General features: G+C 37.1%; 3 protein-coding genes across 15 annotated transcripts; 1 reads left to right on the top strand and 2 right to left on the bottom strand.

Moving 5' to 3' along the window:
• Positions 1–105: 105 nt before the first annotated feature.
• LOC127069018 (chromatin assembly factor 1 p55 subunit) lies at positions 106–5,159 on the top strand. 2 transcript variants are annotated; one of them, XM_051005620.1, is made up of 5 exons: positions 106–253; positions 2,043–2,541; positions 2,615–2,872; positions 2,986–3,313; positions 3,394–5,159. In XM_051005620.1, the coding sequence occupies exons 2-5, from the start codon at positions 2,132–2,134 to the stop codon at positions 3,571–3,573; spliced, it is 1,176 nt and encodes a 391-aa protein (XP_050861577.1). In that variant the 5' UTR covers positions 106–253; positions 2,043–2,131; the 3' UTR covers positions 3,574–5,159. The 2 variants fall into 2 exon arrangements, with proteins under 2 accessions (XP_050861577.1, XP_050861568.1); XM_051005611.1 differs by lacking the exon at positions 106–253 and adding an exon at positions 1,416–1,582.
• LOC127068985 (slowpoke-binding protein) lies at positions 3,356–10,710 on the bottom strand. Of its 10 annotated transcripts, XM_051005559.1 has the most exons (10): positions 9,623–10,710; positions 9,059–9,452; positions 6,720–6,889; positions 6,348–6,613; positions 5,952–6,246; positions 5,767–5,858; positions 5,546–5,671; positions 5,388–5,461; positions 5,208–5,258; positions 3,356–5,129 (listed from the first exon to the last, which is right to left on the bottom strand). In XM_051005559.1, coding segments are annotated over exons 2-10 (1,413 nt in total). In that variant the 5' UTR covers positions 9,397–9,452; positions 9,623–10,710; the 3' UTR covers positions 3,356–5,128. The 10 variants fall into 10 exon arrangements, with proteins under 10 accessions (XP_050861516.1, XP_050861488.1, XP_050861535.1 ...); XM_051005531.1 differs by lacking the exon at positions 5,208–5,258 and having other exon boundaries at positions 9,059–9,447; XM_051005578.1 differs by lacking the exon at positions 5,208–5,258 and having other exon boundaries at positions 5,395–5,461.
• A 95-nt stretch (positions 10,711–10,805) lies between these two features.
• LOC127069034 (non-structural maintenance of chromosomes element 3 homolog) lies at positions 10,806–12,353 on the bottom strand. 3 transcript variants are annotated; one of them, XM_051005658.1, is made up of 6 exons: positions 12,192–12,353; positions 11,693–12,123; positions 11,428–11,596; positions 11,254–11,348; positions 11,049–11,180; positions 10,806–10,963 (listed from the first exon to the last, which is right to left on the bottom strand). In XM_051005658.1, the coding sequence occupies exons 1-6, from the start codon at positions 12,193–12,195 to the stop codon at positions 10,889–10,891; spliced, it is 906 nt and encodes a 301-aa protein (XP_050861615.1). In that variant the 5' UTR covers positions 12,196–12,353; the 3' UTR covers positions 10,806–10,888. The 3 variants fall into 3 exon arrangements, with proteins under 3 accessions (XP_050861615.1, XP_050861634.1, XP_050861625.1); XM_051005677.1 differs by having other exon boundaries at positions 12,218–12,350; XM_051005668.1 differs by having other exon boundaries at positions 11,693–12,116; positions 12,192–12,345.
• Between the last annotated feature and the right edge of the window lie 5,101 nt (positions 12,354–17,454).

A 17,454-nucleotide genomic window follows, 5' to 3' on the forward strand; every position in this document is an offset into this window, starting at 1 on the left:
CCGAGCGTGGCCGGTCGGCGAGGTCGAATGGTAAAGGAACGGCGCGACTTTTTACTGCGTGTAAAGAGCTCAACTCCGAATCACTAACCCGGACTCTTTTCACTTCTCGGCACAGACCTGATCAAATTCGTTCTTCGTGTTTTTCCTCGCAGAATGTGTGCGATCGACTGTACGCGGATATCACGATAACGCTCGTAAACGATAATACAAAGCGTAGTACTATCCGTGATCAACCACGAACCGCGCCGAAAAGGTTAGTAAAATGGCGTCATATCAATCAGTACAGTCTCGTCGGTGCCTTCCAACACGTCCCCAGTGATGCCACCTTTTGTCATGTTCCATCTCAACTTCGAGAGTAGTTGAAAGTAGAGAAAGAGGGGAACGGTAATAACATAGATGGGAGGGAGAGAGAAAGAAAAAAAGGGGACATGGGAGAGAGAAAAAGAGAGAATGATAGAAACGAGGAGATGTAAAATAAGGTTAAGCCGAATTCGTTTGAGATCGAGTTATATGTTCTAATGCGTCTCGAGTCCGTAGAAATAGAGAATTAATTCTGAATGTTTTAAATCTGAGCACGAATTTTTCTGTTGCCTGGCGTACCACGGCTGTCGTGCAAAAACTCGATACACGTATCGACGGCATTTCTTGTGGACGCCCAACGTAGTATCCCGTACTACCACCTTTCACACATTCTTCTACCCCATATACCCGCCCTCTAGTGTATCAGGAGCATCATTTTCTGGTTAACGAACTTTCTCATTCACGCTGTATCAATTTTCGAATTTGCTTCGAACGAACGATGCTTTTTGGAAATCGATACATATATATATATATAAAATAATTGTATTGATTCTCTTCAATAATGATGGTGTTGTGAATAAATCGATGACTTCGCAAAGAAAAAAAGGAAAGAAATACGCTCATATCGCGATAAAATTTTGAAAACAATTGTAACATATTACATTGTTGATAAATATAAGTTAGTAGATTAATCTCTGACGATTTTAATTGCAATTTATATCAATTTACATACTTCTTTTTTTTTTATACATTCTATAAATCTTTCATCGTCATGTTATGTACTGACGATCAAACGCTTCTAATTTTTTGTCGCATTGTGCCGCCATCTGACGTTAAGAAACTGAAATATTTAAAACATTTACGAAGTAATACGATGATGTTAATACAGACTTTTATTCGGGAAATTTATACAATGAAACTATCACGAGATGTAACGTATTATATTCTTTACATTTTAATCGGATATTCCTCGTGGTATTTTAACAATTTATATTTTTTAATGTACCAATGAACGAACCGTTTTAATGGAGATCGCTCATTGGTCAATTTTACGAATGCTATCGAGTATGTTAAAATTTGGAAATCTATGTGCATGGAAACGTCTCGTGTTCTCATAGTCGAAGATCAGTGTATGAAATATTTTACGACCGGTTTTCTCGAGACTAGAATACCGGGCTGTATATCGTGGCTTTTTGGCGGGCGCAATTTCTTTGGCGGTTTCTTGAGTCTTACCTTTAAACCTGAAACATATATCACGTATAAATGGGTGATAAGGACGGCGGTAAGAAGATATCCGATATACGATATTTTTATATCACATTTATCTTTAAACATAAGTATCAATTGGTTATTTTTTTTAAAGGACGCTTCTTCACCCGGTACCATAAACAATGTCGTTTTCTTATATCAAATTTCTACTTATCGTACTCGTACAACAATTTATTGAGCGTTTAAGTTTAAATATTAATATCTCGTGTTTTTAAAATAAATAAAAAAAGATTAGTTCTGTTTAAAATATAGAAAAATATATATAATTGGAAGATACTACTCAGTTATTCTATACATATTTCTATCAAATTGTTTTAATAAGTAATTTTCATTCTGTATTGTTATATATGATAAATTTTAGAATATATGTCCGATAAGATAGAGAATACGATAGATATACTGTATATAGAAATGTTAGTTATATTTTTGTTTTACAAGAAAGTCAACAGTATTGTTATATTTTTTTACTTTAGAAACTTTTGATGATGCAGTGGAAGAACGTGTTATTAACGAAGAATACAAGATATGGAAAAAGAATACGCCATTCTTATATGATCTTGTAATGACACATGCTTTAGAATGGCCGTCGTTAACTGCACAGTGGTTACCAGATGTAACTAGACCAGAGGGAAAAGATTATTCCGTTCATCGTTTGATCCTAGGTACACATACGTCGGATGAACAAAATCATTTGCTTATTGCAAGCGTTCAATTACCTAACGAGGATGCTCAGTTTGATGCCTCTCATTATGACAATGAAAAAGGCGAATTTGGAGGCTTTGGTTCCGTAAGCGGAAAGATAGAAATTGAGATAAAAATTAATCACGAAGGTGAAGTGAACAGAGCCAGATACATGCCACAAAATCCATGCGTAATAGCAACGAAAACTCCATCAAGCGATGTTTTAGTATTCGATTACACGAAACATCCAAGTAAGCCAGATCCAAATGGCGAATGTCATCCAGATCTAAGGTATACATTTGTATTCTTGTATTTTATATGTTCTACATTTAAGTTTACGTTACAAATTTATATATTCGCTTAGGTTACGAGGACATCAAAAAGAAGGCTATGGACTATCATGGAATCCTAATCTTAACGGGTACTTGTTGAGTGCATCGGATGATCATACAATATGTTTGTGGGATATCAATGCTACTCCCAAAGAAAATCGTGTCATCGACGCTAAGACCATTTTTACAGGACATACAGCCGTTGTAGAGGATGTTGCATGGCATTTATTACACGAATCTCTGTTTGGATCAGTTGCAGATGACCAAAAATTGATGATTTGGGATACGAGGTACGATTATTTATAATCATATAAATAAGTAATAAATAAATAAAAAAAAATAAATGGTTGATAATATTATCTATTTAATATATTTTAATATATAATAATATATATTATTACAGATGCAATAATACTAGTAAACCAAGTCATACAGTCGATGCCCATACTGCGGAAGTTAATTGTCTAAGTTTTAATCCATATTCAGAATTTATTCTCGCTACTGGTAGCGCCGATAAAACAGTAGCATTATGGGATTTAAGGAATTTAAAATTAAAATTACATTCTTTTGAATCTCACAAAGACGAAATCTTCCAAGTTCAATGGTCACCACATAATGAAACCATATTAGCAAGTAGTGGTACAGATAGGCGTTTGCATGTGTGGGATCTTAGCAAAATTGGAGAAGAACAATCTACTGAAGATGCTGAAGATGGACCTCCTGAGTTATTGGTAATTCTTTTGACTAATATGAATCATCATTATAAATACAAATAATTTCATAAATTATTATATTTCTCTTTCTTACATAGTTTATACATGGTGGACATACTGCAAAGATTAGTGACTTTTCATGGAATCCCAACGAACCATGGGTAATATGTTCGGTATCAGAAGATAATATAATGCAAGTTTGGCAAATGGCAGAAAATATTTACAATGATGAAGAACCAGATACACCAGCTAGTGAACTTGAAGCTGGGGCTTCATAAGTCGAAAAAATAATTTATTAAATCATCTGACATTAAAGTCAAGAAATACTACCGAATAGTATTATTGACTATTGAAACGAACATTAATGAATCATAAACGGCATTAGAAATGGTGATTTATATATTTGTAAGATTTAAAAAAAAAAAAAACTGTGTGGTATAAGTGATAACATTATGGAAGAGCAATAATATTTCAGTTCTCCATTAATTTTAATTATTTTCTTGTTTTTTATTATAATTACATTAACCTTAATTTTTCACATCAAAATGTATATCTATTGAATTTTTAAAATGCATGTAATGGCGAGAAACACGAAGTACTGATTCGTTGGTTAAAAGCATCAGTACTGTAAATTTGTAAAAACGTTCTATCATAGGCTTACTGCGTACATCAATCAAAACTTTATTTTTTAATTCACTCGTGTTAATCAATATCGTAGAATGTCTTTTTTTGCTCATGTATCGATTGTTTATCAATTATTTGTAGAACAAATATTTCAGTACTTTCACATGTTCTGTTTAATAATTGGAAGAATTTATACATGTTGTACAAGCATTTGTGCAAGATAATGTCTTGCTCTTATATTATTTTTCTATATACAAGATGTATCATTACTTTGTTTCTTTAATTATACGTGGTATTAAACAGATGTTTAATCAACAAATGTATATTTGTCAGCAGTGAGCCTATCAATAACAGCGTTCGTATAATTACTAATTTGGGTTTTTGGGTAGCTCTTAGGTAAATATAAAGTAAATAGTAAACATTCAGGCACTATGTCATGTCGTCAGATACAAAACCGAATTGGAACATAGGTTTGTATGAGAAATTACATCAGTGACAAAGAAATCTTTGTTAACGATTTATTAATTCGTGTTCTTCCAATCGGCACAAAATCTTTCGAATATTACTAATTTTATTACGACTTTCTAATTTCTTAAAATTTTTTGAACGACGAATTAATTATCTAAATAATTTAGTCCTAAAATCCACCCTGTATTAGATCCATGCTATAATAAGAATGTTGCGTAAAATTTGAGAATGAGATGCTGTGTAACGTCAGATAATATTTGAATCGATTACAATTTGAAAGTCAATATGATATCTAATACGTAAAATGTACATAAACAAATTTTTATATATCGTTTATAAGATAAACAGGGTTTAAAAGCACCCGTTGAAAATTTCGTGTGATTTTCATATTACTCAAAAAAGAATTGTTAAATATCAATGTAAGCTTAGAATAATTTATCAAAATATCGTTCGCGTTATACTTCCACGTGCGTCAATTCTACTAGATGTTCCAGATGTATCTTTTACATTTTACATTATACACTTTCTTCAATATTTTCGATCGTTGCGGTAGTAATTATATTTTTTCTTGGCACTTATTGTTAGTAGTAAAATTACGAATGTGTATAAGACGAAAAAATTGTTCCCCTATTATATGGTCGTGTTAGATAGTTCGTTGTATATTTGGACAAGAAGCGAATCCTCGTATTCGGCTTCAGGACTTTTCAGTGATATCATATCTTCCGAATCTAAGTTCGTAAATCTGCAAAGAAAATTAAATGTTATATGTCTATGACCGAGTTTTCGTAATCAGGATCAATTGAATCATTCAAGATATTACCAAAACCTGTGTATCAATAGGATGTCGTTTATAGAACGCGACCTGTGTCGGCTATGCATGCAAAAATAAACAAAAATTTACAAAATATAAAAAATGAACGTTCGCAAAAACGAAAGGAACGTAAATATATCGTGCGGTGCAATACTTTCGACTAAACGGTAAAGATTTTCGAAAATTTACCTTTTACCTAAATTTTGTCGTTTGATACCATCCAGAAAATTGATTATAGAAGGTGTTAAGGCAGGACGAAATATCTGTGAGACAATAATATATATATTTATCGTCGATTTGACGAACCACGTCGTTATGCAACGAGATGACGATGCAAACGTTCTTACCGTAACCGGCGCACAGCGCATTTCGCGAAGGTCTATGTTTCTGAAGAGGTCATGAATAAGAAGTTCTTCTATACTCGGATACCGATTTCTAGACTCATCAAATATTATCTCAAGTAGTTCGATGACCTAAATATATCATAGTTGGGTCAATACCCTTTAACGAGGGAATTAAGAAAGAAGAGAATGGAATCGCGCATTGCGTGTCGCGTTAAACGCGTTACCTGTGGATACGTCTCGATATCCGAGAGATGCGCAGCGGTTGGCTTGAAAGAACATAATTCGTAGCCGGCGCACATTTCAAACAACATGTGACCTGAATAGAGAAGAGAGATCTCAACGTTAAAGAGAGAGAAAGAGAGAGGGCGAATTTTTTGCTTTATTATATCGATCGAATCGTTTCTTTTACCAAAACATATCACGTCCACCGTACTCGTTTTCGTCAATCGAGATGTCACTATAGGATGTATCCTGCTTTTGAAACCTAAGAGGGTGTTTTCGAGACCAGCGAGACGAGCAACGCCATTCTGTACAACGACGTTTCCAGAATGCAAATGAGCGACTACAGGAAATCCTCTTTCTTTAAGGAACACCAAAGCTTCCAATATCTGTCTACCCATCTGTTGGATCTGTGACAAGGGTAAACCTTTCCCGCGAGAAGCGTACTTTTGACTCCAGTCATCGTTCCAGCAATTCCTCTCGATCTGAGGAACAACGTGTTACAACGTAATAAATGAAGAATTAATTTCAAACATCGAACTTAGTCAAGAAACTAGAGTCTAGCGATAATTGCTTTATAACTCACGCCATATATAAGATCCTTCAGACTACCGTGATTGATAGGTTGGATTAGAGCAACGTAGTTGAGTTCCTCGTACTCGAGAAACTCTAGACCGAATATAGGACAAATGTATGGATGCTGTAGCGCGAGAAACAAATTATTCAGGATGTCTTTCGTCGAAGGACAGATGCTCAACGGACAATTTCTATTCAAGGGCATCAGAGTGATGAGTCTGTCGGTTTTGAGCGAAGTATCTCTTACGGCGAACCAGTGCTTGTCCACTCTCGATCCTGAAAGATACGGTAGAAAGAAATATGAGAGTTGTTCTCAACGAAATGAAAAAGGAATGTTCGACTGGATGGTTTTCTATTACGGAATAACTCGCACGTAACTCACCGACGTTGTTGAGCTGCTTGATGAGAGTATACCGCGAGGTTCGTTGGATATAAGTCTGACAAATTGATAAAGCACGGTCTCTGGACCTTTTCTCCATTTCCACGTACTCGCCGACGTCCTCGCAAGCGGACGGTCCGTGACCCAGTGCGGTGTAGTGGTGTCGTCCATTTCTACGCCAAATACAAACAAAATCCTGCTTAACCTCGTTTTCCTACGTCTTTTAAAATCGAACCTGTGCGAACGAACTTCCCTCGGATAATGTATCGCGTGTTCGAACCTCGGCGCTTTTATATCGATGCTTTTAAACACGTACAACATCTCCGCGTATTTGATATTTTTTTATTCATTTATACTGGAGCTACCGAAAGAGATTTAAATGGGGATAATGTCCCTGACGGAACAAAGCGATTATATCTCCTGGCTCGTTTTCAGATGGAAATCATTTCCATTGGGAAAAAGGTCGACTCTAACGATATCGTTTTTTAAAGTATTTTTCTCTTGCAGTTATACATCCGTTATCAAAAGAGGAGACATAGCTTGACCTCGTTCGACGAACCACTCTACCTTTAAGCTTACAAAACCTATGAATGTTAAATCAGCTAAAGGAATATTTGATGCTAGCCGCAGTTCAATCGGCTCTTGCTAAAACTTCTTCTCTAGAACAAGTAGCACTTTTATAACATTCACCTTGTAAAATAAAAAAAAAAAGAAAAGACAGAAAGGAGAAAAAAAGAAAGATTTTCTACCTGTCCTCTTGTTCCTCGCTGTCGTTTAGACGTTTTTCTACTTGTATCTCTACGCTTTCGCTCGCTAATTCCGTTGGATCGCTTCTTAAGCGTTGCCAGAAGCGGATTAGATTTGCGAAGCAAGAGTTACGAAGTGGACGACGCGCATTATCTTTATTACTATGCCACGCTGCTCTGCGACTGCAAAGGTTTCATCCAATAAGAAATGGTCACACATACTGTTCGATATCATATCGTACTATTTTGAGCCTTTAGATTATAAATATTTCAAATAAATCAAAGAGACGCCGTCAAAGATCCCTCGATCGTATCGGGATAAGAGTATTCGTCGCGAGTAACGAAACAAAGATTTATTATTAAATTCGCGTACGTTGTCAATTCTAATAAATTCTATCGATCGTTGTTGATTATTCTACGAGCTTTAAATCTAATACGTGTTACTAATACGATGTCTATTAGTCGTCGATCGATCGATAAAAAAACGAACAAAGATTTTAGACGACTTTATATCTTAATGATTTAACGATTTCGCTTTCGATAGAATTTTTCCGTTGTACGTACATACGTGTGAGAAATTAATTGTTTACTAAAAAAAATGTTGGCTGTTACCTTCGCGATTCCGCAACGGGTTTTCTAAATATTCTAACGTTTGTATTTTGTTCGCATGGACGATGAACACTTTCCATGGAATATCGTACGCTTATTTATTCGTTAAATTTAATAACGATTTTATCGTACGAATTACATTCGACGAATACGGAATATAAAGTGCTAAGGATACAACTAAAATTTGAGTAACAGTTGTATGGTATATTTGTAAACAATTATTTATAGTATCTATTTTGACCCGATGTTCTTGGTATGGCAACGAGACGATCAAGGAAGAAAACAATCTTTGTACCGAGGGTATATAATCGATAAACGGATAGACGCGGATAAATCTTCTCGAAATACACTTGAAAGGAAAGACAATGGGATCGAGGATGAGATGAAAGACGACGATAATCTCAATAGCTGGCACGATCTTCTCAGAATCAGCTTCTATCAGCTACGATTCGAACAATACCGTACGGTATCAGGATGCTATTGTGTAACCAATACGCGGATCTTTGTTACGTATCGATCAGGCGAACGGACTCTTTTATTATTATAAATTTTTCAGAAAAAATATAAACTAAACAAATTTGAAAGGAGACTATACGACTATATCTTTACTTTGTCGTATATGTACATATATACGAGTAATATATATACGTATATATATATATATAAACTATAATCTATATATATATATATAATATATATTGTATATAATTATATATATATATATAAATTTAATATAATATAAACTATAAATCTAAACATAATAAAAAATTATTATATATATATAATCTCGAATAAACAAAAGCAATCATCTTTATCATATATTAATATATATGGCAAAAATACGTTAAATATCATATAATAATATATAAGTCTGTAGATTCGCACGTGCTCAAAGAACCATTAATTTGTTCGAAAGACGAAAAAAATACAAAAATACAAAAATAAATACAAAGGTGATAAAGAAAAATTGGTAAAAAGTTCAATCACCTGATTTCATTTTGATCTCTGCATCCTCGCGCGGCCGAGACACGACTGAAGAGTATCTTAGCTAGGTTGTCAATTTTGTTGGTCAATTGATAGCCCTTTTCCTCTTCGCTCTCATCGTCTTCGATACTGGCACTTCTTCCACGACGAAGGACACCACGGGCAGAGACCATAGCTTCCGAATCGAGCTCTATGGCACTTTGAGTTCTGCGATTGACGGCACGTCGTTTCCGTCGTGTCCTTGGCCTCTCTTGCCAGAACCTATCGTGTCCGGTGACATCAGATTCCCGATGGCTCTCACCCTCGTCCTTCTTATTCAAACTTTGATAGAGATTGAACATCTTTCTCAGGATTTCTTAATTCTCCTGGATGGATTTACGCCTTGGTCCCAGCTAAACTAAAACATTTCGAATTTCCCAATTTACTTAATCTTCCTTTTTCCCTTCCAATTCTCATCAATTTCCAATTATCAATTACCCCAACCCTAGTAAAGTAAAAGATCTTTGCCTTCTTTTTTTTCTTTTTCTTTTTACCTTAATCTTCTAACTTATATATCTCCTTATATACCTCGTAAAGCTGTTGTCTCTCTCGGAGTCCTCTCTCTCTCTCTCTCTCTTTCTCTCTTTCTTTCTCCCTTCGAGAATAAAATAGAATTCGTTTTATCGAGGACGGATCATATTTGTTTGGCCCTCGGCACTGACCGTTACTGACAACCGTCCGGCCGATCGACGTTCCTCCGAATGTGAGAATCGAGTTGGTGCATGGAGGATACCGTGGGGAATGCACCGGTTGCACTCGTCACGAGAGCTACTCGTGCAGTGTCGCCGGGCAGCGAGGGTGGACGGGCACTGAGCGCCGCGAGCTCGCACCCCGGCCTGACACAGATTTGCTAGGGCAAGTACTACTTTTTTCCCTCGCTTTCTGCGCTCGCGCTGATCGTAGGATCGTATACGTTCGGAGGGTAACGTATACGTTTGGGGCTTCGGACGCGCATATAACCGAATAAAGAGACTATCGACGAGTCTCTTTCAATTCTCTCTTTCGATTCTATACAAACATCGCGTCTTTGAAATTATTCCTTTTTTTTCTTTCTTTCTTTCTTCTTCTTCTTCTTCTTCTTCTTTCTCTTTTCTTTTTTACACAAATTCGAACAGTTGGATCGATTTACGCCTTTGCATTACCATCGGTGGTTGCGAATTTATTATCAGGAACGTATGAGAACTCGTAGAGTGCATCCATCCTGTTGCATTTTCAACATTGTATGTATACATATATACATACATATATATGTGTATGCGTGTGTGTATATAGTAGGTGTAAAGCAATTCGGTCGAAGATGAAAAAAATAAAAATAAAATTGTACGTAAACGTATCGTTTGTAAATAAATCTTTTCAAGTATTCCTTCCTATCTGCAGAAAGCGAGAAAGAAAGTCGTCGATATGAAATGTTAGAAATCCAATTATACTTATTTATTTGAAATGTTATGCATATTTCGGATTCCTTTAATCTCCATGTTGAACTTGAAGACCGTATGGCAACTTTAATCTCGCTTTGCATTTTTATGGTTGCTTTCAAGGACGATTGAAAAAATTCGAAACAACATATCTTTTTTCGATTTTTCAAAAATTTCTAAGATCAAACGTTAAAGGGAATTCTACTCTATTGATGGTCTCTCTCTCTCTCTCTCTCTCTCTTTCTGTTTTTATATATAAATAAACTACTGAAATAACCAAGTAACGATCCGTAGGATCAATTTTTAGATATTTATTAAAAATATAAAAATTTCTTTAGTTCAAACTTTTGATGAAGTTTAGCTTTAGCTAGATCGTTTTTTAACTAGATTGTTCTTTCGCTAGCATCGTTTGGTACTGTAGTGGCCAACTATCTATTGAACGTCCTTCATATACCTACAATTACGTTAATATATCCTTGACTTAGTATAAATGCAACTATACGTAGAGATAATCGTATGCAAAAGTTGTATATTGATACCCGTGACATAAATTCTAAGACATCACGACGAGATACTTCGTACTCGGCACGGGGACCCCACTTATATTCATATTTTTGTGATTCGCCTTTGTATACTATCGCTTTCTCGAGATACTGTTGCGCTACAAAATCCTGAGGAAAATATCGTTTATCATTAACATGGCAAAATCTATTTGTCCATAATTAAGAATATAATTTGTTTTACCACGGTAACTAATTTTTTTACATCTCCAAAATAATCATGCTGAAAATTATCTTCCTTTACAATTTCCAAGTGTCGTAAAAAATCCCACAACGTTTCTGCAATATTTAAGTTTAAGTAAATATCGTATGAAATTTATTGGAGACGCAGTAAGTTCGATAATAATTCATTACTAACCTTCTGTACATGTATCTTCGTACATGAAGATATGAGCAAGTATTATAAATAGAAGAACTTGTTCAGCCTTTATAGATTTTGTAAACTTAAGATGCGGTATGTTGTTTTTAATTTCGTTTACTAATATATATTTACCATTACCTATATCTACCAGTTGATATCCAAATACCTTCCGAGAAACGCGGATATTATTTTTAAATTATTTCGATATATTTATAGAATATCATTTTTAAGAATATAATATATATGAAACTTTAAGATTTACCTGGGATAAAAGAGACTTAACTCTTTCTATTATTTGACGAAAATTCTTTGCACTCCCTTCAAGAATGCTTTTAACGATATGTAGTTTAGGAATAACATGTTTTTTCTTTTCAACGGTAAATATATATCGTATGACTCTTCCAGCTAAATCTATTTCTTCTTGCAAACTTATACTTTTGGTATCTGTTCTTCTTAATCTTTTGTTAGACTCTTCGGAATACAAACTAGAACTACCTTGAGAGAGAGCATTACGTCCAGATACTCTAGTGTTATAGGAAGATTCATTTTTTTTCATTTGTCTTTCACCAGTATCCTGTGACAAATATTTACGTACGCCACTACTGGTACTTTGATACATAACCTCATCATCTTCCTCTTCTTCGCTACTATATTCATTAATATCTCTTTTCGTTAATCGTCGTAATCTATTTGCTACGAGAAAATTTAATTTTAATAACTTATTTATTAACTTATTTCTTCTTAATTATTATTATACGTACGCATGTTACGAAAGTTTAGATCAGACCTTCTATAATTTCTTTAAATCTTCGAAAGATATTTGTGTAATGTTAAAAGTTGTATATTTAATAATTATTTACAATTGTTATTCTCCACGTACGTGTGGTTCAAATGTAACTGTTCAAAACAATATTTCTACCATATTCACGTTATCGACAACTCGTTAGAAACAAGTCGCAGCGCCACTAGTAGCAGGAATTGAAATTACGTCTGATGAAACTACTTTATCTATATAAATTTCCGAATCCGTGGATAAGTAATATTTCATACTTTATCGGTAACGTTGATTGCAAACGTCACTTATCAATAGAATGCTTTCCAAGTTCCTGCGATAGGCAACCAGGATTTAAAACAACAAAGACAAATTTTTTCACGAAATACGTGAAATATTGTCGATCTTCGAGAGATATAATATTCAAGTCAATATTAAATATTTTAATAATTTAATTATTAGAAAAAAGAATCATTAGGAACAGAAAAAAAGTAGAGATGAATTCTGTATCTTTTGTTCAATTGTAATATCACATTGTAGTTAGAGAGAAATTAAAGTTGCATAGTTTACAAGAAACAATCTTCCTGTATAAAGCGAGAGGAGAATCCAGGGAAACTCGTTTCAATGCGAACAGTTGCACCTGTTCAGCGGTCCGTTCATTTCTCTCTTGATGACAGCTAAGGAGAATCCGACACCTCGTGTAATTCGTCTTCTCTTAACAGAACAATAGAATCACTAACAAATTCTCTCTCTCTCGGCCATTTTACGAGCAAAGCGAAGCAATATGTTGGCAATTTGGTATCGACAAATATTTAGATTTATTTGATCGCGACTAATGATTCGAAAGCAATATAAAAACGTATAGTTTTTGTCTCGTACCCAAGGCGATTCGATCGTATCGATCTGATTCTATCACGATTTGAAGAGAGCAATGATCATCGGCAAGCTAAATAGAGCCGCGTCTAAATTCGGATGGCAGCTGGTGCGACGTTGGTAAAACAAAGACAAGTACAAATAAGAATAGGCGAGTCTCCAAACGAAACGATTGACATTTCGTTTAATCCCACGTAGAGATTAACGTTTTAAAGTTACAGGTATGTATCTCTGCGAAGATATATTTACGGTACGAAAAAAAAGTCAGCAAAGAAATCGATGCTGTTAATTAGTGAAACCAAATCGACATCGTTAATTAGCAGGAACGAGTGCGATTATTAAAAAGAAAACGATCGAAGCATAAGTTCGAATTACGTCGATTATTAACGTCCTTCTACGAGTTGGCTCCTTTGGTTTCATCCAACGGCGATACCTTGTTGGGAGTAAATGGCGTAACGAAAACGGTGGTTCGATATAATCACCTAATTGCATGCTGCCGAGCAGATAAAGCGCACCTCCGAGTGTTCCCTCGCGCACGGTCATCGACGTTACCTTCTTCATCGTCCCGATAATTGATCAGATTTATTCTTTTCTTCGGTGAAAGTCGATCGATTTGGGTCGATATTGGGCACGCTTAACGATTACCTTTGAAATATTTCATTACGACGTGTATCACGTAGCAGGTCGTCAATTTCCTAGTTTCGATAACAGACGAAATTCTTGCCCGTAGAAAATTCTTTTATCAATGAATACGATTAACAAACGGAAAGGGGGACTGGTCGTTCGTCGAGTTTCTTCTCGACGAACGTGATCGGAGCTTGAAAACGGCGTAACATCGAGGAGAGTAATTTAACGAGGCAAGTCTAACTCTCTGGCGCACTCTTTTGAATAAATTCCGCTAGACGTACGGTACGTTACGGTGCATACAATGGTACCTACAAGATAAGCGTCATTGTTCGTCATCGCTGATAAAAACTAGTTACGCCAAGCTTGGACAGCGTGCAACATTGTCTCGAAGCGAAACGCATCGTCGTGCTCGCCGTCATCCTTCTCTCCTTCTAACGTTACGGCCAGAGCACGTAATTGTGTATCTGCCATAAGACGCAACGTGCATGCGACTCGACAATGAATTATACAGCAAGTAGCCGTACATGGACTTGTGCGAGGGGTGAAAGAGCGAGATAGGAGATAGATAGATAGATAGATAGATATAAAGAGAGAGAGAGAGAGAGAGAGAGGGACATTGGCACGGAAAGACGCCACGCGCGAAGCCTCTCTCGTGCGTCCGCAATGAATCTTATTTGCAAATGATATTACTTGTATATCTTCTTAAATTGTCATCGGGTTTCTTCGTAGATCGATATGCAATATATTATGATGATGCTGCATAAAGATAGATTAAATAGTTCGTCATTGATATCGTTTCCAGTAGAACGCGTCGCATGCGTTTCGCATTATTCGCGTGCGGTATGCGTGTACATACGTGGACCGCGTGCGTTTTCGAGCTTACACACATTCCGAGGGTAGTAATTTCGTGCCTCTATTGGATCCCCGTACACGCGATCGTAGAATGGAACACGAATCTCGTCGATTCGGCATTACGCGTCGCGTAATGAGAATTGTAATTTGTGCATACATCGCGACCGATGCGAATCTAATATGTATTCTAGACCGCTCGTGGATATTTCGTCCACGGTGTGCGACGTGAAACGAGATGGCTGAGCGAGATGCATATTAACGCGATTAATTAGAGACGACGAAGATATCCTTTGACGACAATGATGGAGAAAGGAATCGATGCGACGCGACGAATAAACGTTACCGAAAAAGCATTCCGAGTTCAACGGATAAGACAATTTGTTAGAGAGTGCGAATTGTTTTATCATATAGTAGAACCGTCCGTAAAGATCTTTCCGTAATTAATCCTACGGCGGGTCCTTAAAGTCGCGTTTACAAAAGTACCTACGGAAAAGGACAGGAGTTGGGTGTGTTCGATTCGACTTTGGAGAAGACGGAGAGAAAAGAAGAGGACCGGATCCCCGAATATGGAGCTTCTCTTCTCCTACTGGTACCTCTTCTGGCCCCCTCCAATAAGGCTTAATGGGGACGGACAAGGAACGAGTGCGCCGCCTCGTTTTGTGTGGTCCAAACGAAGGATCGCCGAGAGTGCCGAGCCCTGGGCTCATTTTTATTCCGGGGAAGCTGTCCATGGACGTACGTCGGACGTTTCTCAAACACCCTGTACACGCGTCTTCTCTCGTGGCGTCGTCTCTTTCGCGAAAGAGAGAAGCAGAGATATAGCTTTGGCTCACCGTATGCGAGACCCTGGCGCCGCACTGTCGCATCCTATATACAGAATATCTCTCTCTCTCTCTCTCTCTCTCTCTCTCTCTCTCTCTCTTTCTTTCTTTCTCTTGTGCATGCACCTACACAGAGAAACGACTATGGAAAGAGAAAGAGAAGAAGAATCGCAGGGATAAATATCGACGATCTTCAAGAACGAAGAGACCAACAACACTGACGTAGTTTAGAGATCCTTTGGCTTCCAACTTGTGTGAGTTACTGTTCGAGCGTATAGGTAAGGTAGATGATCGACGTTCGTTCGGTTTCTTTCATTTCGAAATAAATGCTTCGGAATAATCGATTGTAATTTGTTATAATTGGTCGAACGTTTGTATCTTTCCTCCTTTAAAGGACTCGTTATTTAGTAATCAGATAATCAAATTAAACGGACGGATATTTGTCCGATAATGTTTCGTTATTTCTAATTACGAGATATATAACTTAATAAACTCGATCCAGAGATTATATAGAGTGACACGCGTGAATCAGTGAAACGAGAGAGACGCAAAGACGCATCGGTAATCGGTGCAGCATCGGTTTCAGCATCGGTTTCGGCATTCTCATGGCTCTCCTCCCGTATCGTCGTCGTCGGTGCTGCATTAATTAAGCGCAGATGCCGATGCCTTGTCACCCGCCATTTGCCATTCGCATTCGCGTTTGTGTGTTCGTTCGGTTGGGACGGCACCTAATTCATCCTCTCGTGGTCCGACGTTCTCTCTGTGCTTCTCTCTGCCATGCATCCTCTACGAGCGTTAGCCCTGTCTTCGTGTTGTGTGAATCTCTCTCCCTCTTTCTCCCTCTCTCTCTCTCTCTCTCTCTCTCTTTGCTTTCCACCGTCTTTCTCCACGTGTCTCTCTTTCGTGCTTAGTGTACGCGCATTCGCATGCATGTGTCCGCACGAATGCCTGCGGTTTCAGGTACGGATTGATCCGAACGCACTCTGTTTTTACAACTACCACTCCAAAGAACCTTGATATACATTCGCAGAGACGTCCATTGATCCATCTACTTCCAACTTTGACAATTACATATTTCATTCGTTATTACGATTAATATTATTTTTACTACGCTCCTATCGTACCTACCGGTTGCTTGGAATAATTAATTTATAATAATCTCCAAAGAAATATAGATAATTTCGAGGGAATCACTTCGTTTTTTTTTCTATGAAAATACATTCGAAGAGATCTTATCGTGGAAAATACTAAAATGGACGTACGAGTAGAACGCGCCGTCCCTGTTTTGGGCGTGTACGATAGCTTCGAGTGTTGGCGCGTGTGTGTGCTCGCGCGAATTCGTACGAGAGAGGCGGGCGCGGTCATATACTCGAACGAATTGGTACCGGGTTTCGTGCCTACGTCGCGAAACTGGTTATGTACTTAACGTGGGATAAACGTCGGGGACAGGTGTCCCGGACGACGTTCCTCGATACGAGAGACCGTGGATCGTCGATGGTAGGTAGCCTGGGAAGAGAACGCGGAAGGATATCGATTCCGGCCGCTTTCGCTCGATCTTTTGCTCTTTCGATCAACTCGGACGCTCGATCATCGCCGGCGCTACGATTTATCGCGATTTATCGTCGGATCGATTCTCGCTACTTCATCGAGGCAGCTGCTCCTTGATCTTGATCCTTCTCTCTTTCTCTCTCTTTTTTTCTTTATTTCTTTTCTTTATTCTCTTACTCGTTTGCTAATGAGAAACAGTTCAGTCATGTACTTACTACCTTCCATTATTCATCCCGGACGAATGACTTATATTCTCCCGAAGATCATCTTGGTCGAATAAACAAAAATCAATTTACGATACTTTCTATTATTTTAATTTTGATATCTGTCATACGTATATACAATTTCAACACGATTCGACAGTGTCAAATTTAAGAATTTATATGATAAGGAATAAGGAAGAATGATAATTCTCGAAACGTTGCCAGAATGACATGTACTTAGTTCGAGGAACACGCACTCTGCGGTACTGCGGTTGGTGGTGAATGCAGACTCCGAAGAGGATCCTTCGAGTTTCCAGAATTCTGGCTA

The sequence above is a fragment of the Vespula vulgaris genome, chromosome 1, assembly GCF_905475345.1.
Source record: "Vespula vulgaris chromosome 1, iyVesVulg1.1, whole genome shotgun sequence".
NCBI classification, from domain to species: domain Eukaryota; kingdom Metazoa; phylum Arthropoda; class Insecta; order Hymenoptera; family Vespidae; genus Vespula; species Vespula vulgaris.